Consider the following 17,293-nt stretch of genomic DNA (forward strand, 5'->3'; position numbering starts at 1 on the left):
TGAATGCTGATTATCTGACGCTCTATGCCTGTGATGATGCTGATTATCTGACGCTCTGTGCCTGTGATGCTGATTATCTGATGCTGTATTCCTGTGATGCTCATTATCTGACGCTCTGTGCCTGTGATGATGCTGATTATCTGATGCTGTATTCCTGTGATGCTGATTATCTGACACTCTGTGCCTGTGATGATGCTGATTATCTGATGCTGTATTCCTGTGATGCTCATTATCTGACACTCTGTGCCTGTGATGCTGCTGCAAGTAAATTCTTCATTGCACCTGTGCCAACATGGACTTGTACAGATGACTATAAAGTTGACTTTGATCTTTAGTTCCCCAGTTGTTTGTCATTTACATTAACGACATGGATGAAAACCATAAGACACAGGAGCAGAATTAGGATATTTATCCCAACTGAGACTGCTCTGCCACTCCATCTTCTTTTGCCCGTTACACCACTGTTATTTAGGACAGCTGTGAATGTCCTCATCTCTGGTGGCATTCACGGCTTCCCTCATGTCAATAGCTTCCTCTCGGTTCACTGTCATTCGTGCAAGTCCCAGGTGGAGATTCAGGAATACTGTCCCTCTGTACTGACGGATTTGTTGCTGTTTCTGTAACAGTCTTGTTTTACCAGTTAGGGTTGTAAGCCCATGAGCTGAACCCTCGAACTTGGAGGACCCATGGACCACTCTTAGTCTGGCCTCTGGCCTCTGCCCTCTGCCCTTTGACCTGTTTGGCACAGGTTACCCTACCTAGAGCCAAAGCTTAAAGCCCTCACTCCGAACAGTATCGTTCTCTGGTTCACTGAGGCACACAAACCTTCAAACTACGATAAGGTTGTGGTCCTCGTGGAAAACCATTCCATCATGACTGATTTATTATCCATCTCAACCCCATTCTCCTGGCTTCTCCCCATAACCTTTAAAACCCTGACTAATCAAGGACTTGTCAATCTTTGCTGTAAACATACCCAATGACTTGGCCTACACAGCCATCTGTGACCACGAATTCCACAGATTTACCACCCTACGGCTAAAAAACATCCTTTTCATCTTTGTTCCAAATGGACATCCTTCTATTCTGAGGCTGTGCCCTCTGTTCTTATACTTTCCCATGATAGGAAATATCCTCTCCACATCCACTCTATCTAGGCCTTGCAATATTCAATAGTTTTAATGAGATCCCCCCTCATTCTTCTAAAATGTAGGTAGCATGGTAGTGCGTTTATGAGTGACACCAAAAATTAGTGATATAGTGGATAGTGAAGGAGATGGTCTCAGGTTACAACAACTGGGAAAGTGGTCAAACGAATGGCAGATAGAGATTAACTCAGACGAGTCTGAAGTGGTGCATTTGATGCAAATGATGACTTGTCTTTTACACAGAGATTAGTGGGTGCCTGGTGGTACAAGCAGGAACTCGAGAGACTTTTAAGAGATGTACACACGAGTGTGAGGAGAATGGAAGGATATGGACATTGTGTAGGCAGAAGAGATGAGTTTGCCATTAATTACTAGTTTAATATGTTTGGCACAATACTGTGGGCCAAAGGACCTGTTCCCGTACTGTTCTATGCTCTATGTTCCCATTAGGAAAATCACAGGAATTGCTATTGTGGAAACGCTGAGATGTGTGGCCACCTCCTCTCGGGATGGGAGTATAAAGGTTTGGGATCAGTATTGGAACCTGAAGATGATGTTCATTGGACACAGAGGTGAGTGGTCAGAATCCCGTAATTATCGTCGACATTTGTGATGGAATTTGTTTTGTGAAACGGTACAGTGCGAGGTGAAAAGTTCCAAAGTTAAATACATACTGTGAAAAATGAACAGTGGGGTGGTGTTCATGGACCTTTCAGGAATCTGACAGCGGAGGGGAAGAAGTTGTTGCTAGAACACTGAATGTGGGTCTTCAGGCTCCTGTGCCTCCTCCCCATGGTGGTAACACAAAGAGGATTTGTTCCGTGTGATGGGGGTCATTAGTAATGGGTTCTGTCTTCTTGGGGGACCGCCTCTTGAAGATGTAATCGATGGCGAAGAAGGCGGTACCCATTGTCGAGCTAACTGAGCCTACAGCCCTGCAGTCTCTTGTGATTCGTAAGTCTCTTGTCTCATTCGTAAGGCCAGTGATGTTGTGGGGATGGAACTGGACTCTCTGACGGTGGTGTCTGAAAAGAGGATGCTGTCTAAGTTGCATGCCATCTTGGTCAATGTCTACCATCCACTACATAATGTACTGGGTGGACACAGGAGTACATTCAGCCAGAGACTCATTCCACCAAGATGCAGCACTGAGCGTCATAGGAAGTCATTCCTGCCTGTGGCCATCAAACTTTACAACTCCTCCCTTGGAGGGTCCGACACCCTGAGCCGATAGGTTGGGCCTGGACTTATTTCATAATTTACTGGCACAATTTACATATTACTATTTAACTATTTATGGTTCTATTACTATTTATTATTTATGGTGCAACTGTAACGAAAACCAATTTCCCCCGGGATCAATAAAATATGACTATGACTACTTACTACTACGGCGATGTGACCAATCCGTGTAGCTCACTGAGTGGAGCATTCTGAGCTGCCGAGTGTGAATGGGTGAGAGGGGTGGGAGTGGAGCAATGCACACACTACCAGGGAAAGTCTTGTACAGCTGTCGTGTAACTTTTGTACTCAAAACCGCAGGTAAGGCAGGTAAGCCGTACACTTTCTTTAACAGCCTATCTACTTTGCCACTTTCAGGAAACTGTGCATTTGCACGCCAAGACCCCTCCATACATCGACGCTTCGATGGGTTCTGCCATTGATTGTATACTTTTCTCTTGCATTATGGCTCATAAAGATCAATCTATCCCTTCCCTCCCACATAACCTCCATTTTTCTAGCATCCATGTTTCTAAAATGTCTCTAATGTATCTGCCTCTACCACCACCCCTGGTAGGGCAATCTATACATGCCCGACTCAGTGTTTTAAAATAAAACTTACTTTACTTTCCTCCAATCTTAAAATTATGCTCCCTCATATCTGCTTTGGGAAAAAGTCTTTACCTACTCACTCGACCTATGCCTCTTATCATCTAATATGCCTCTGTGAAGTTTCCATATATAACAATTACAGCACGGAAAGAGGCCATCTTGGCCCTTCTAGTCTGTGCCGAGCTCTTACCCTATTCTAGTCCCACCGACCTGCACCTCAGCCCATAACCCTCCATTCCTTTCCTGTCCATATATCTATCCAATTTCACTTTAAATGACAACATTAGACCTGCCTCAACCAAGTTTCCTTCTCTCCAATCCCACACACCATCAACTTTCAGGCTATGTCACTCACGGACTTGTGTTAATATTAATCTTTTGTGACTATATGTGCTTTTGTAACTATATGTGCTGGTGTGAGTGTGCGTACTGTGTTTTACACCTTGGCCCTAGAGGAACAGTGTTTCATTTAGCTGTATACATGTGCATGGTTGAATGACAATTAAACTTGAATTTCAAAGAGAAAAGCCTTACCTTGCTCAACATATCCTCAAAAGTCATGCTCTCTAATGCAGGTAGCATCCTGGTAAGTTTCCTCCGCACTCTTTCAAAACCTTCCACACCATTTCTGTAATGAGGAGCTTTGCCTTTTTCTCCCCACAGGTCCCGTCACTGCACTTGCAATTTACCCAGACGGCCCCTGCCTTCTCTCTGCCTCTACAGACAGGACCTTGCGGGTATGGAATGTGGACGTGGCGGATCAGGTGGACGAGGTCAAGGTGGGCGTAACGGTCACCCGCCTGGGCACGGAGCCGGGCCAGGACCACATCTTCAGCTGCGCCCAGCAGAGGCTGGACTTCTGGACCATGGCGCGCCTGCACGTCCGGCACACGGCCATCGGTTGCGATGTGAGCGCCATCCACGTTACCAACATTGCCTTGGCCAGCCACTTCCCTCTGCGGGCAGCTTGCTCCTGTGTGGATGGAACGGCCCGGCTGATCTCCCCGGAGACAGGAGGCGTCATCGCCACCCTCTTGCTGGAGCCAGACCGGCGGGTGGTTGCCCTGGACTACTGCTTGCCCAGGGAGGCTCTGGTAGCACTGACTGACCAGGGAGTCCTTCTGAAAGGCAACTCCCTCTCCAATCCCATGGAGGTGCTGATGAAGCTGCCGCGCGGTAGACAGGCATCAACCATCCGCTGCCTCTGTATCTACGCACACGTGGACCAGGTTAGCGTCACTCACTCTCGCTGGCAGCAAGTGGTGAAGGGAGGCAGTGAGGAGAAGATCCAGCAGTTTGGTGTGAAGGACAGTGACCGGTGAGAAACAGAGACCAGTGCTCTTCATTCAGGGAGGGCTGGCTTTCCAGATTAATCATAAATGCTCTATTATTGTCACAGTCAGGTTTATGGTCGTCAGGGTATATTGAAGTTATTTTATTTAGAGATACAGGGCAGAATTTTTTAGCCAGAGGGTGGTGAATCTGTAGAATTCGTTGCCACAGACAGCTGTGTAGTGGAGGCCAGGGCACTGGGTGTATTTAAGGTGAGGTTGATAGATCTTGACTGGTCAGGGCATGAAGCATTGCAGTGAGAAGGCAAGAGATTGAGGCTGAGAGTGAAATGGATCAGCCATGATGAAATGTCAGAGCAGACTCGATGGGCCGAATGGCCGATTCTGATTCCCTATCTTATGGTCTTATGGAACAGGCCCCTCCGACCCTTTGAGCTGTGTCACCAGCAACCCAAGCCTGATCACAGGACAATTTATAATGACCAATTAACCTACTAACCGGTATGTCTGTGGACTGTAGGAGGAAACCAGGGCATCCAGAGTAAGCCTACACTTTCACGGGGAGAACGTACAAACTCCTTACACGTGACGTTGGAATTGAACTTTGAACTCCGACACCCCTAGCTGTAACAGCATTGTGCTGTTACACCACTGTAGCGCCCATATACTAATGCACTTTATCCCATCAGCCCGACTGGGGTATAGGCTGCCAGGAGCAGCTCACCAGATCCACTGTCCTGGGCCAGTCCTTCAAGTTGTCCCAGGCGTAGCTATCTGCGAAGATCCTTCTCCCTCCCAGGGATGAGGTATTTGGAGCTTCTGTTTGTGTTTCTGTAGTTGTGGTTTTTTATGGGATGGGGTTGCTAACCCCATGTCCAATCCTCCTCCTTTAGCAGCAGGGTATAATTGCTCACGACAGTTTCTATCCCATTTCAGACTCTTGAATGGGCCTCAGTATTAGTGTGACCCCCCCCCCCAATCAATACCAGCCCCTTTATTTGTGTACAAAGCTATAAACGTCTGTTTACATCACAAATACTCAAGGTGCAAACATTCAGTATTTACAAGACAGTGAGTAGACTCAGATTAAAATATGCTTACTACTGTCTATAAAATAGTCAATACCCTGTGGGGCCTACCGCTCACGGAAATCCCCCAATGTGCACATGGTGACCGTGTGCTCCCTCTCCAAGGACAGCCGGGCACGGATGTATCCTCGGAAAAGGGACAGGCAGTTGGCCTCCGCTTTCCACCGCCTAGACCTGTGAATGGCCATCATGGCCAGGCCCACCTCTCGCCCCACCCCCTTCTGAACTGGGTGATCATACATGACGAGCGTGGGACTAAAACGCAGCCAGGACCTCAGCAGCTCCTTGAGAAACTCAAACAGGGGCTGCAACCTCTCACATTCTGTGTACTCATGGTACACTGACTCCTCCCACCCGCAGAATGCACGGGTGGACGGGGTGTCAGTAAACCTGCTCAGGAACCTGTTGAACGGGACTGCCTGTTGCAGTACCTTCCACCCCAGGTCCCCAGTGTACAGGGGAAGCTCCCCTGTGTACAGAGACTGTTGAATGGGACTGCCTGATGTACTGCCAGGTCCCCGGTGTACAGGGGAAGCATCCCCCGTGTACAGAGACCTTCACTGGGGACCTCCTCCACTGCTGGATGGTAACATGGACCACCAAGGCGAGTCCGGTCGGCAGATGAAAGCGAGGAAGTGGAAGGTGTGCAGGAGCAGTCCGTACAAGAAGCAAATCGGAGCATCACAGGACGGCACGTAGATACAGACGTCCCTGCGAGACGGCTCACGTTGTGCAGGACCCTCTCCCACGTGGTCTCCTGAGATCTGGGTCCGACGAGCACGTTGGGTGGTGATGCAGCCGGAACCCCTCCACTTCCCCATGGTCTCCCGACACCCACCGTAATAGGATCAGGCTGGAGAAAGTGCATCACCAGCACATGCCACCTCAGAGGCTGGTCTCAGTACTGGTATCTCTGCAGGGTCCTGAGGCAGAGAGCCGCCAGCTGGGTGCACCCGCACACCAAGGACTGACTGCCCTCCGTGATCAGAAGACTCAAGACAGCTGCAAAGACCCAGTGCCCTCTATTGCCCCAGAAGAATTCCACCAGCCTCTTCTGGGTCCTGGACACAAACACTGTACCACACCTTGGAGGCGACCATCTGACTGATAACTAAAGCCCTCCCCCGGTATGAGATCGCACGAAGGAGGCCTGATCAGCGCCCAAGCCAGGCAGAGATCTTTGTCTCCAAATCCCATCAGTTCACCTGCCAGGTCTCCTTCGTCGAGCTCAGACAGACCCCCAAGTCTCCTTCCTCCGCTGTACTCATCCCAGAGGGGCTGGTCCGCATCGGTCAGCTCCAGCCGGGATTCCAGGTCGACCAGCTCCTTCTCGAGCCGACCTATCCCAAACATCCACCACTCGGTTGACCTGTGCACATATTCCTAGCAGAGCAGTTGGCTGTGAGCCTTGTCTACATCCCACCAGAGCCGCAGGGAGGGGAAACTCCCCTGCTCCTCCCGCCAGGACTTCCAGAACAGCCAGAATGAATCTCGGAACCGGCTGTCTTCCTAGAGATATAGAGTTGGTTGATCTGTCAGCCCCAACCCCGTTTGTATCTCCTTGAGAAAGCACAGAGGTCAGGGTGAAAGCTCTGCCAGGCATTGACCAAGTCTGAGGACTCGACCAACGGTAACTTCCTCACTGATGTTCAGCTGCTCTGAGGACCAGTGTGGTCCCTCTCCTCGAGGGTACCGTTGAAATCACCCCCCATGATAACGCACTCGCTCCGATCTATGAACCCCAGCAATGGAGGCACCTCTGGGAGCAGGCAGGCCTGCATCGGGCTGGGCTCAGGGGTGTACACATCGACAAAGTGCACTGGCACACTGTCCTGACGCGTGGCAAGGTGAGGCAGATGGCCTGGTATGAGTTCCTATTTCAGGCTGACAAGAGGGCACCCAGCTGGAAGTGGAGCTGAGGTGTCTCATGTGGACAACCCCACCCCCCCCCCCACCCCCGCTATTCCAGGAGCCAAGTGGATTCATCTCCGGGAACAGTACGGGTTTGAAATTAGAAGAAGAGAAGTCGAAATCTGATGTGTCGGTATTTCAGTGGAGTAAAGGAAATTACAGTGGCATGAGACAGGAACTGGCCAAAGTCGACTGGAAAGGGACACTGGCGGGAAAGACGGCAGAGCAGCAGTGGCTGGAGTTTATGCGAGAAGTGAGGAAGGTGCAAGACAGGTATATTCCAAAAAAGAAGAAATTTTCGAATGGGAAAAGGATGCAACCATGGTTGACAAGAGAAGTCAAAGCCAAAGTTAAGGCAAAAGAGAGGGCATACAAGGAAGCAAAAATTAGTGGGAAGAGAGAGGATTGGGAAGTTTTTAAAACCTTACAAAAGGAAACCAAGAAGGTCATTAAGAGAGAAAAGATTAACTATGAAAGGAAGCTAGCAAATAATATCGAAGAGGATACTAAAAGCTTTTTCAAGTATATAAAGAGTAAAAGACAGGTGAGAGTAGATATAGGACTGATAGAAAATGATACTGGAGAAATTGTAATGGGAGATGAGGAGATGGCAAAGGAACTGAACAAGTATTTTGCATCAGTCTTCACTGAGGAAGACAGCAGTATAACGGACACTCAAGGGTGGCAGGGAAGAGAAGTGTGCGCAGTCACAATTACGACAGAGAAAGTACTCAGGAAGCTGAATAGGCTAAAGGTAGATAAATCTCCTGGACCAGATGGAATGCACCCTCGTGTTCTGAAGGAAGTAGCTGTGGAGATTGCGGAGGCATTAGCGATGACCTTTCAAAAGTCGATAGATTCTGGCATGGTTCTGGAGGACTGGAAGATTGCAAATGTCATTCCGCTATTTAAGAAGGGGGCAAGGAAGCAAAAAGGAAATTATAGGCCTGTTAGCTTGACATCTGTGGTTGGGAAGTTGTTGGAGCGGATTGACAAGGATCAGGTTACAGAGTACCTGGAGGCATATGACAAGATAGGCAGAACTCAGCATGGATTCCTTAAAGGAAAATCCTGCCTGACAAACCTATTACAATTTTTTGAGGAAATTACCAGTAGGCTAGACAAGGGAGATGCAGTGGATGTTGTATATTTCGATTTTCAGAAGGTCTTTGACAAGGTGCCACACATGAGGCTACTTAACAAGATAAGAGCCCATGGAATATGGGAAAGTTACATACGTGGATAGAGCGTTGGCTGATTGGCAGGAAACAGAGAGTGGGAATAAAGGGATCCTATTCTGGTTGGCTGCTGGTTACCAGTGGTGTTCCGCAGGGATCAGTGTTGGGGCCGCTTCTTTTTACATTGTACATCAACGATTTGGATTATGGAATAGATGGCTATGTGGCTAAGTTTGCTGATGATACGAAGATAGGTGGAGGGGCCAGTAGTGCTGAGGAAATGGAGAGTCTGCAGAGAGACTTGGATAGATTGGAAGAATGGGCAGAGAAGTGGCAAATGAAGTACAATGTTGGAAAGTGTATGGTTATGCACTTTGGCAGAAAAAATAAACGGGCAGACTATTATTTAAATGGGGAAAGAATTCAAAATTCTGAGATGCAACGGGACTTGGGAGTCCTCGTGCAGGATACCCTTAAAGTTAACCTCCAGGTTGAGTCAGTAGTGAAGAAGGCGAATGCAATGTTGGCATTCATTTTTAGAGGAATAGAGTATAGGAGCTGGGATGTGATGTTCAGGCTCTATAAGGCGCTGGTGAGACCTCACTTGGAGTACTGTGGGCAGTTTTGGTCTCTTTATTTAAGAAAGGATGTGCTGACGTTGGAGAGGGTACAGAGAAGATTCACTAGAATGATTCCGGGAATGAGAGGGTTAACATATGAGGAACGTTTGTCCGCTCTTGGACTGTATTCCTTGGAGTTTAGAAGAATGAGGGGAGACCTCATAGAAACATTTCAAATGTTAAAAGGCATGGACAGAGTGGATGTGGCAAAGTTGTTTCCCATGATGGGGGAGTCTAGTACGAGAGGGCATGACTTAAGGATTGAAGGGCACCCTTTCAGAACAGAAATGCGAGGAGATTTTTTTAGTCAATGAGTGGTGAATCTATGGAATTTGTTGCCACGGGCAGCAGTGGAGGCCAAGTCATTGGATGTATATAAGGCAGAGATTGATAGGTATCTGAGTAGCCAGGGCATCAAAGGTTATGGTGAGAAGGCAGGGGAGTGGGACTAAATGGGAGAAAATGGATCAGCTCATGATAAAATGGCGGAGCAGACTCGATGGGCCAAATGGCCGACTTCTGCTCCTTTGTCTTATGGTCTTATGGGTTTCCTGCAGGAATCTCACCATGTATCTCCCGTCCCAGAGGACAGAGAGATGGTGGAATCTACCGCCATTGATGTGAAGGGTCACAACACTCAGCTTCATGGTGCATTTTACTGAGACCCCTCACCAGAGCCCCTGGACGAAGGATCGGAGCTCTCCTTCGAGCCCTCTCCTCCCTTCACCCTGTGACCCTCTCCAGGGACTCCAGGAGCCTCTTGAACTGACGCCGATCCTCACGGGTCACCTCAGCTCCCCTCCCCTTCGATTGGAGGATCACGTGGATCGACTGGACGACCCCTCCCAGACCCGACCAGTGATCAGTGGCCAACTGGGCTTGAAAGGTTTCTTTCAGTAATCCCACATGAACTGTGGGATCTCCTCCAGAGAGACAGGCTGTGACTCGGTACTGGGGTCGAGGAATTCAGCCACCTCGGCCTCAAAAATGTCTCCCTCTTCCCCCTCACTGGGTCCAATGCTCTCATTCCCCTCCAGGTAGTCGTCATCTACACCTGATGTGACCACCTCACTCCTCACCCTCACTGTAGACCCCATCCCTCCCTCCTCACCCTCACTGTAGACCCCATCCCTCACTCCTCACCCTCACTGTAGACCCCATCCCTCACTCCTCACCCTCACTGTAGACCCCATCCTTCACTCCTCACCCTCACTGTAGATCCCATTCCTCCCTCCTCACCCTCACTGTAGACCCCATCCTTCCCTCCTCACCCTCACTGTAGACCCCATCCCTCCCTCCTCACCCTCACTGTAGACCCCATCCCTCCCTCCTCACCCTCACTGTAGACCCCATCCCTCACTCCTCACCCTCACTGTAGACCCTATCCCTCAGTCCTCACCCTCACTGTCGACCCCATCCCTCACCCCTCACCCTCACTGTCGACCCCATCCCTCACCCCTCACCCTCACTGTAGACCCCATCCCTCACTCCTCACCCTCACTGTAGACCCCATCCCTCACTCCTCACCCTCACTGTCGACCCCATCCCTCACTCCTCACCCTCACTATAGACCCCATCCCTCACTCCTCACCCTCACTGTAGACACAACCACTGGCCCTACACCATCCCCAGGACCAGTGACAGAGGGAAGCCCCTCCACCTCTGGATCCAGAGAACCTGCCACATCCCGGGCACGAGCTTGCTGGCTCGTTTCCAGCTCGACACCCTCACAGCCTTCCTGCAAACAACACTGGGAGAGTTCCGTCCCTCCTCACCCCTTGGGACACATTCCCTCATGGAGTAAACACTCCTTGACTGGACACTCCGATTAAGGGTTACTCTGGTTCCCCTCGCGCAGATAGGGGAATAGGGCCTTGTCAGGGAGATGGGGGTGGACGTCAGAAACATAGGAAATAGGTACAGGAGTAGGCCATTTGGCCCTTTGAGCCTGCATCGCCATTCAGTATGATCATGGCTGATCATCCAACTCAGAACCCTGTACCTGCCTTCTCTCAGAGAGGATTACCACCTGCACAGGGCCCAGCACCAGCTCCAACTGCATAAAAACCCTCCCCACCTTTAACCCCCCTGACTCAGGGCCAAAACACAGCCCTCGGTAACTTCAGTACCACTCCTCCCACAGTGTGACCCTCCCTCGGTACCACCCCTCCCTCAGTGTGACCCTCCCTCAGTACCACCCCTCCCACAGTGTGACCCTCCCTCAGTACCACTCCTCCCACAGTGTGACCCTCCCTCAGTACCACCACTCCCTCAGTGTGACCCTCCCTCAGTACCACCCCTCCCACAGTGTGACCCTCCCTCGGTACCACTCCTCCCTCAGTGTGACCCTCCCTCGGTACCACCCCTCCCTCAGTGTGACCCTCCCTGAGTACCACCCCTCCCACAGTGTGACCCTCCCTCGGTACCACCCCCTCCCACAGTGTGACCTCTCCTCAGTACCACCCCTCCCTCAGTGTGACCCTCCCTCAGTACCACCCCTCCCTCAGTGTGACCCTCCCTCAGTACCACCCCTCGCACAGTGTGACCCTCCCTCAGTACCATCCCTCCCACTGTGACCCTCCCTCGGTACCACCCCTCCCACGGTGTGACCCTCCCTCAGTACCACCCCTCCCACAGTGTGACTCTCGGTACCACCCCTCCCGTAGTGTGACCCCCCCCTTGGTACCACCCCTCCGGTAGTGTGATCCCCCCCTCAGTACCACCCCTCCCACAGTGTGACCCTCCCTCAGTACCGCCCCTCCCACGGTGTGACCCTCCCTCAGTACCACCCCTCCCTCCGTACCACCCCTCCCACACCATGACCCTCCCTCAGTACCACCCCTCCCTCAGAGTGACCTCCCTCAGTACCACCACTCCCACAGTGTGACCCTCCCTTAGTACCACCCCTCCCACTGTGACCCTCCCTCGGTACCACCCCCTCCCACAGTGTGACCCTCCCTCCCTCGGTACCACCCCTCCCACAGTGTGACCCTCCCTCCCTCGGTACCACTCCTCCCACAGTGAGACCCTCCCTCGGTACCACCCCTCCCACAGTGTGACCTTCCCTCATTACCACCCCTCCCACAGTGTGACCCTCCCTCAGTACCACCCCTCCCACAGTGTGACCCTCCCTCGGTACCACCCCTCCCACAGTGTGACTCTCCCTCGGTACCACAACTCCCACAGTGTGACCCTCCCTCAGTACCACCCTCCCACAGTTTGACCCCCCCTCATGACCACCTCTCCCACAGTGTGACCCCCCCTCAGTACCACCCTTCCCACAGTGTGACCCTCCCTCAGTACCACCCCTCCCACAGTGTGACCCGCCCTCAGTACCACCCCTCCCACAGTGTGACTCTCGGTACCACCCCTCCCGTAGTGTGACCCCCCCCCCTTGGTACCACCCCTCCCGTAGTGTGATCCCCCCCTCAGTACCACCCCTCCCACAGTGTGACCTCCCTCAGTACCACCCCTCCCACAGTGTGACCTCCCTCAGTACCACCCCTCCCACAGTGTGACCCTCCCTCAGTACCGCCCCTCCCACGGTGTGACCCTCCCTCAGTACCACCCCTCCCACAGTGTGACCCTCCCTCGGTACCGCCCCTCCCACAGTATGACCCTCCCTCAGTACCACCCCTCCCGTAGTGTTGACCCCCCCCTCAGTACCACCCCTCCCACAGTGTGACTCTCCCTCGGTACTGCCCCTCCCACAGTATGACCCTCCCTCAGTACCACCCCTCCTGTAGTGTGACCCCCCCTCGGTACCACCCCTCCCATAGTGTGACCCCCCCCTCAGTACCACCCCTCCCACAGTGTGACTCTTCCTCAGTACCACCCCTTCCACAGTGTGACCTCCCTCAGTACCACCCCTCCCACACCGTGACCCTCCCTCAGTGTGACCTCCCTCAGTACCACCCCTCCCACAGTGTGACTGTTCCTCAGTACCACCCCTTCCACAGTGTAACCTCCCTCAGTACCACCTCTCCCACACCATGACCCTCCCTCAGTACCGCCCCTCCCACAGTGTGACCCTCCCTCCGTACCACCCCTTCCACACCATGACCCTCAGTACCACCCCTCCCTCAGTGTGACCTCCCTCAGTACCACCACTCCCACAGTGTGACCCTCCCTCAGTACCACCCCTCCTACAGTGTGACCCTCCCTCAGTACCACCCCTCCTACAGTGTGACCCTCCCTCAGTACCACCCCTCCCACTGTGACCCTCCCTCGGTACCACCCCCTCCCACAGTGTGACCCTCCCTCAGTACCACCCCTCCCTCGGTACCACCCCTCCCACAGTGTGACTCTCCCTCGGTACCACAACTCCCACAGTGTGACCCTCCCTCAGTACCACCCCTCCCACAGTGTGACTCTCCCTCGGTACCGCCCCTCCCACAGTATGACCCTCCCTCAGTACCACCCCTCCTGTAGTGTGACCACCCCCCTCGGTACCACCCCTCCCACAGTGTGACTCTTCCTCAGTACCACCCCTCCCACAGTGTGACCTCCCTCAGTACCACCCCTCCCACAGTGTGACTCTTCCTCAGTACCACCCCTTCCACCATTTGACCTCCCTCAGTACCACCCCTCCCACACCATGACCCTCCCTCAGTACCACCCCTCCCTCAGTGTGACCCTCCCTCCGTACCACCCCTCCCACACCATGACCCTCAGTACCACCCCTCCCTCAGTGTGACCTCCCTCAGTACCACCCCTCCCACAGTGTGACCCTCCCTCAGTACCACCCCTCCTACAGTGTGACCCTCCCTCAGTACCACCCCTCCCACTGTGACCCTCCCTCGGTACCACCCCCTCCCACAGTGTGACCCTCCCTCAGTACCACCCCTCCCTCGGTACCACCCCTCCCACAGTGTGACTCTCCCTCGGTACCACAACTCCCACAGTGTGACCCTCCCTCAGTACCACCCCTCCCACAGTGTGACTCTCCCTCGGTACCGCCCCTCCCACAGTATGACCCTCCCTCAGTACCACCCCTCCTGTAGTGTGACCACCCCCCTTGGTACCACCCCTCCCACAGTGTGACTCTTCCTCAGTACCACCCCTCCCACAGTGTGACCTCCCTCAGTACCACCCCTCCCACAGTGTGACTCTTCCTCAGTACCACCCCTTCCACCATTTGACCTCCCTCAGTACCACCCCTCCCACACCATGACCCTCCCTCAGTACCACCCCTCCCTCAGTGTGACCTCCCTCAGTACCACCCCTTCCACAGTGTGACCCTCCCTCAGTACCACCCCTTCCACAGTGTGACCTCCCTCAGTACCACCCCTCCCTCAGTGTGACCTCCCTCAGTACCACCCCTCCCTCAGTGTGACCTCCCTCAGTACCACCCCTCCCACAGTGTGACCCTCCCTCAGTACCACCCCTCCCACAGTGTAACCCTCCCTCTGTACCACCCCTCCTACAGTGTGACCCTCCCTCAGTACCACCCCTCCCACTGTGACCCTCCCTCGGTACCACCCCCTCCCACAGTGAGACCCTCCCTCGGTACCACCCCTCCCACAGTGAGACCCTCCCTCGGTACCACCCCTCCCACAGTGAGACCCTCCCTCGGTACCACCCCTCCCACAGTGTGACTCTCCCTTGGTACTGCCCCTCCCACAGTGTGACCTTCCCTCATTACCACCCCTCCCACAGTGTGACTCTCCCTCGGTACCGCCCCTCCCACAGTGTGACTCTCCCTCGGTACCGCCCCTCCCACAGTGTGACCTTCCCTCATTACCACCCCTCCCACAGTGTGACCCTCCCTCGGTACCACCCCTCCCACAGTGTGACCCTCCCTCGGTACCGCCCCTCCCACAGTGTGACCCTCCCTCGGTACCACCCCCCACAGTGTGACCCTCCCTCGGTACCGCCCCTCCCACAGTGGAGCACTCCGTGGCTGCAGTCTCAGTAAAGTCCAGTGGTTTGACAGCACTGAATTGAGGGAAGCGGGGAGGGACTGGTGTGAGTGAGTTCTGGACGGTCTGCTGACAGGCCCCTGTCTCTGTTTCCTGTATGGAAGGTACCTGGTGATAACTGGCCACGAGAATGGATTGCTGTCGGTGCTGGACTGGAGTTCGGGAACCACTCAGTACACAGTACCAGCTCACGACTCTGCCCGAGTGCTGACCCTGGTTCCGGACCCCAGTAACCAACGCCTCTTCTCATCAGGTGTGCATTCATTTGAGATTGTTTAATTCATTTCCTGTACACAAGTGTAGCTTACTGCATGCTACGCCCTGGCATTTGGGGTAGCAATGAAGGTCCTCCATCTCTGGCAGAATCCAGGGCTTCCTTTTTCCGATTTCACTACCCCTCCGGCATGCTAGTGCCTGGTGGAGACTCAGGAAAACCACAGCACATTGGTGTAGAAGTATCCTTCATTGCTGTTTCCATATCAGTTTTTTTTGATCAGTCGGGATTGTTAGTCCTGAGTTGAACTCCTGAACCTGGAGGACCAGTGGACTACTCTTGGCCTGGCCTCTACCCTTTGACCGGTTCAACATGGGTCACCCTACCAAGAGCCAAAGCATAAAACCCTGACTCCAGCCACCATAGCCCTCTGGTTCATTGAGGCACGCAAGTCCCCAAACCATGACAAGTTGTGGTCCTCTTGGAGGGCACAGGAGTAAAAGGGAACAAAATAATTGTTGCTCCAGATCCAATGCGGCACAAAAAATGCAACGAGATAAAGAGCAGAATAATAAATAAATACAATAAATAGAAAAAGATATGGTATATATGAGGGGCATAGGTAGGGTAAATGCAAGCAGACATCTTCCATTGAGCTGCGCAACAAAATGCTGGAGGAGCTCAGCAGGCCAGGCAGCATCTCTGGAGAAGGTAAACTGTTGATGTTTTGGGCCGAGACCTTCATCAGGACTGGAAAGAAAGGGAAGTCAGAGTGAGAAGGTGGGAGACGGGAGGAAGAAATACACAGTCGTAGGTGATAGATGAAATCTGGAGTAGGAGAGGGGTGAAGTAAGGAGCTGGGAAGCTGATTGGTGAAAGAGATACAGGGCTGGAGAAACGGGAATGTGATAGGAGAAGAGCAAAGACCATGAACTAAAGGGAAGGAGGAGAGCATCAGAGAGAGGTGACGGGCAGGTATGGAGACAAGGTGAGAGAGGGAGTGGTGAAGGGACGTTCGAGAAATCAATGTTCATGCTATCAGATTGGAGGCTACCCAGATGGAATATAAGGTGTTGCTTCTCCACCCTGAGTGTGGCCTCATTGTGGCAGTCGAGGAGGCCGTGGACTTTACACTAGGAAACACAACACAACGCTCATATGTCCTGATGAAGGGTCTCAGCCCAAAACGTCGACTGTTTATTCTTTCCCACAGAAGCTGCCTGGCCTGCTGAGTTCCTCCAGCAGTTTGTGTGTGTTGCTTGGATTTCCAGCATCTGCAGATTTTATTGTGTTTGTGACTTTCCACTGAGGTTGGGTAAGACTACAGCTAGAGGTCATGGGTTAAAGGTGACAGGTGAAATATTGAAAGGGAATTTCTTCACTCTGAGGGCGGTGAGAGTGTGGATCGAGCTGCCAGTGGAAGTAAGAGAAGTTTGAATAAGTACATTAACGGGAGGGGTATGAAGGGCTATGGTCAAGGTGCAGGTCGATAGGACTAGACAGTTTAAATGGGTTAGCATGGTCTAGATGGGCTGAAGGGCTGCTGTGTGCTGTAGTTTTTGATGACTCTATAACTTATATACAGAACATTGATTATATGTCCATAAGGTGATGCTAGGCACAGGAATGTCTGTACATAGGGTGACTCTGACAGGAAATGATAAATTGAGGTGGTTGGGGAAGTGGAGGGGTGGGTCAGTGGGTGGGGAAAGTATCTGTTTTGAGTCTTGTTCTGGCATGGTTGCGACGTAGAGAGTGATGAGAGTGAGGCAAACAACCCATGAGCAGAGTGGGTGGGATCCTTCTATCTGTGCCTCTCATAATCTTAGAAACCTCCATCAGATCTCCCCTTAGCTTCCACCACTCCAGAGGAAACAATTCAAATTTGTTCAACTTCTCCTGACAGATCCAGGCAGCATCCTGGTGACCTCTTCTGCCCCCTCTCCAACGGCTCCACATCTCGCTACGATGAGGTGAGCAGAATTGGATGCAATTCTCCAGATGCAGCCTAACTGGCGTTTTACAAAGCTGCAACATAACTTCCCAGTTCTTGAACTCATTGCCTCGACTGATAAAGGCAAGCATGAC

At 52.5% G+C, this 17,293-nt stretch overlaps 1 protein-coding gene across 1 annotated transcript in view; it reads left to right on the forward strand.

The window, feature by feature from the left end:
* The window catches only part of LOC140195741 (WD repeat-containing protein 97-like), a 150,176-nt gene that overhangs the window by 13,003 nt on the left and 119,880 nt on the right, over nucleotides 1–17,293 (forward strand). The window contains exons 5-7 of the mRNA XM_072254446.1: nucleotides 1,599–1,720; nucleotides 3,645–4,299; nucleotides 15,096–15,244. Of these exons, the coding sequence (XP_072110547.1) occupies nucleotides 1,599–1,720; nucleotides 3,645–4,299; nucleotides 15,096–15,244 (926 nt within the window). The remainder of the gene's footprint in view (nucleotides 1–1,598; nucleotides 1,721–3,644; nucleotides 4,300–15,095; nucleotides 15,245–17,293) is intronic.

The sequence above is a fragment of the Mobula birostris genome, chromosome 3, assembly GCF_030028105.1.
Source record: "Mobula birostris isolate sMobBir1 chromosome 3, sMobBir1.hap1, whole genome shotgun sequence".
NCBI classification, from domain to species: domain Eukaryota; kingdom Metazoa; phylum Chordata; class Chondrichthyes; order Myliobatiformes; family Myliobatidae; genus Mobula; species Mobula birostris.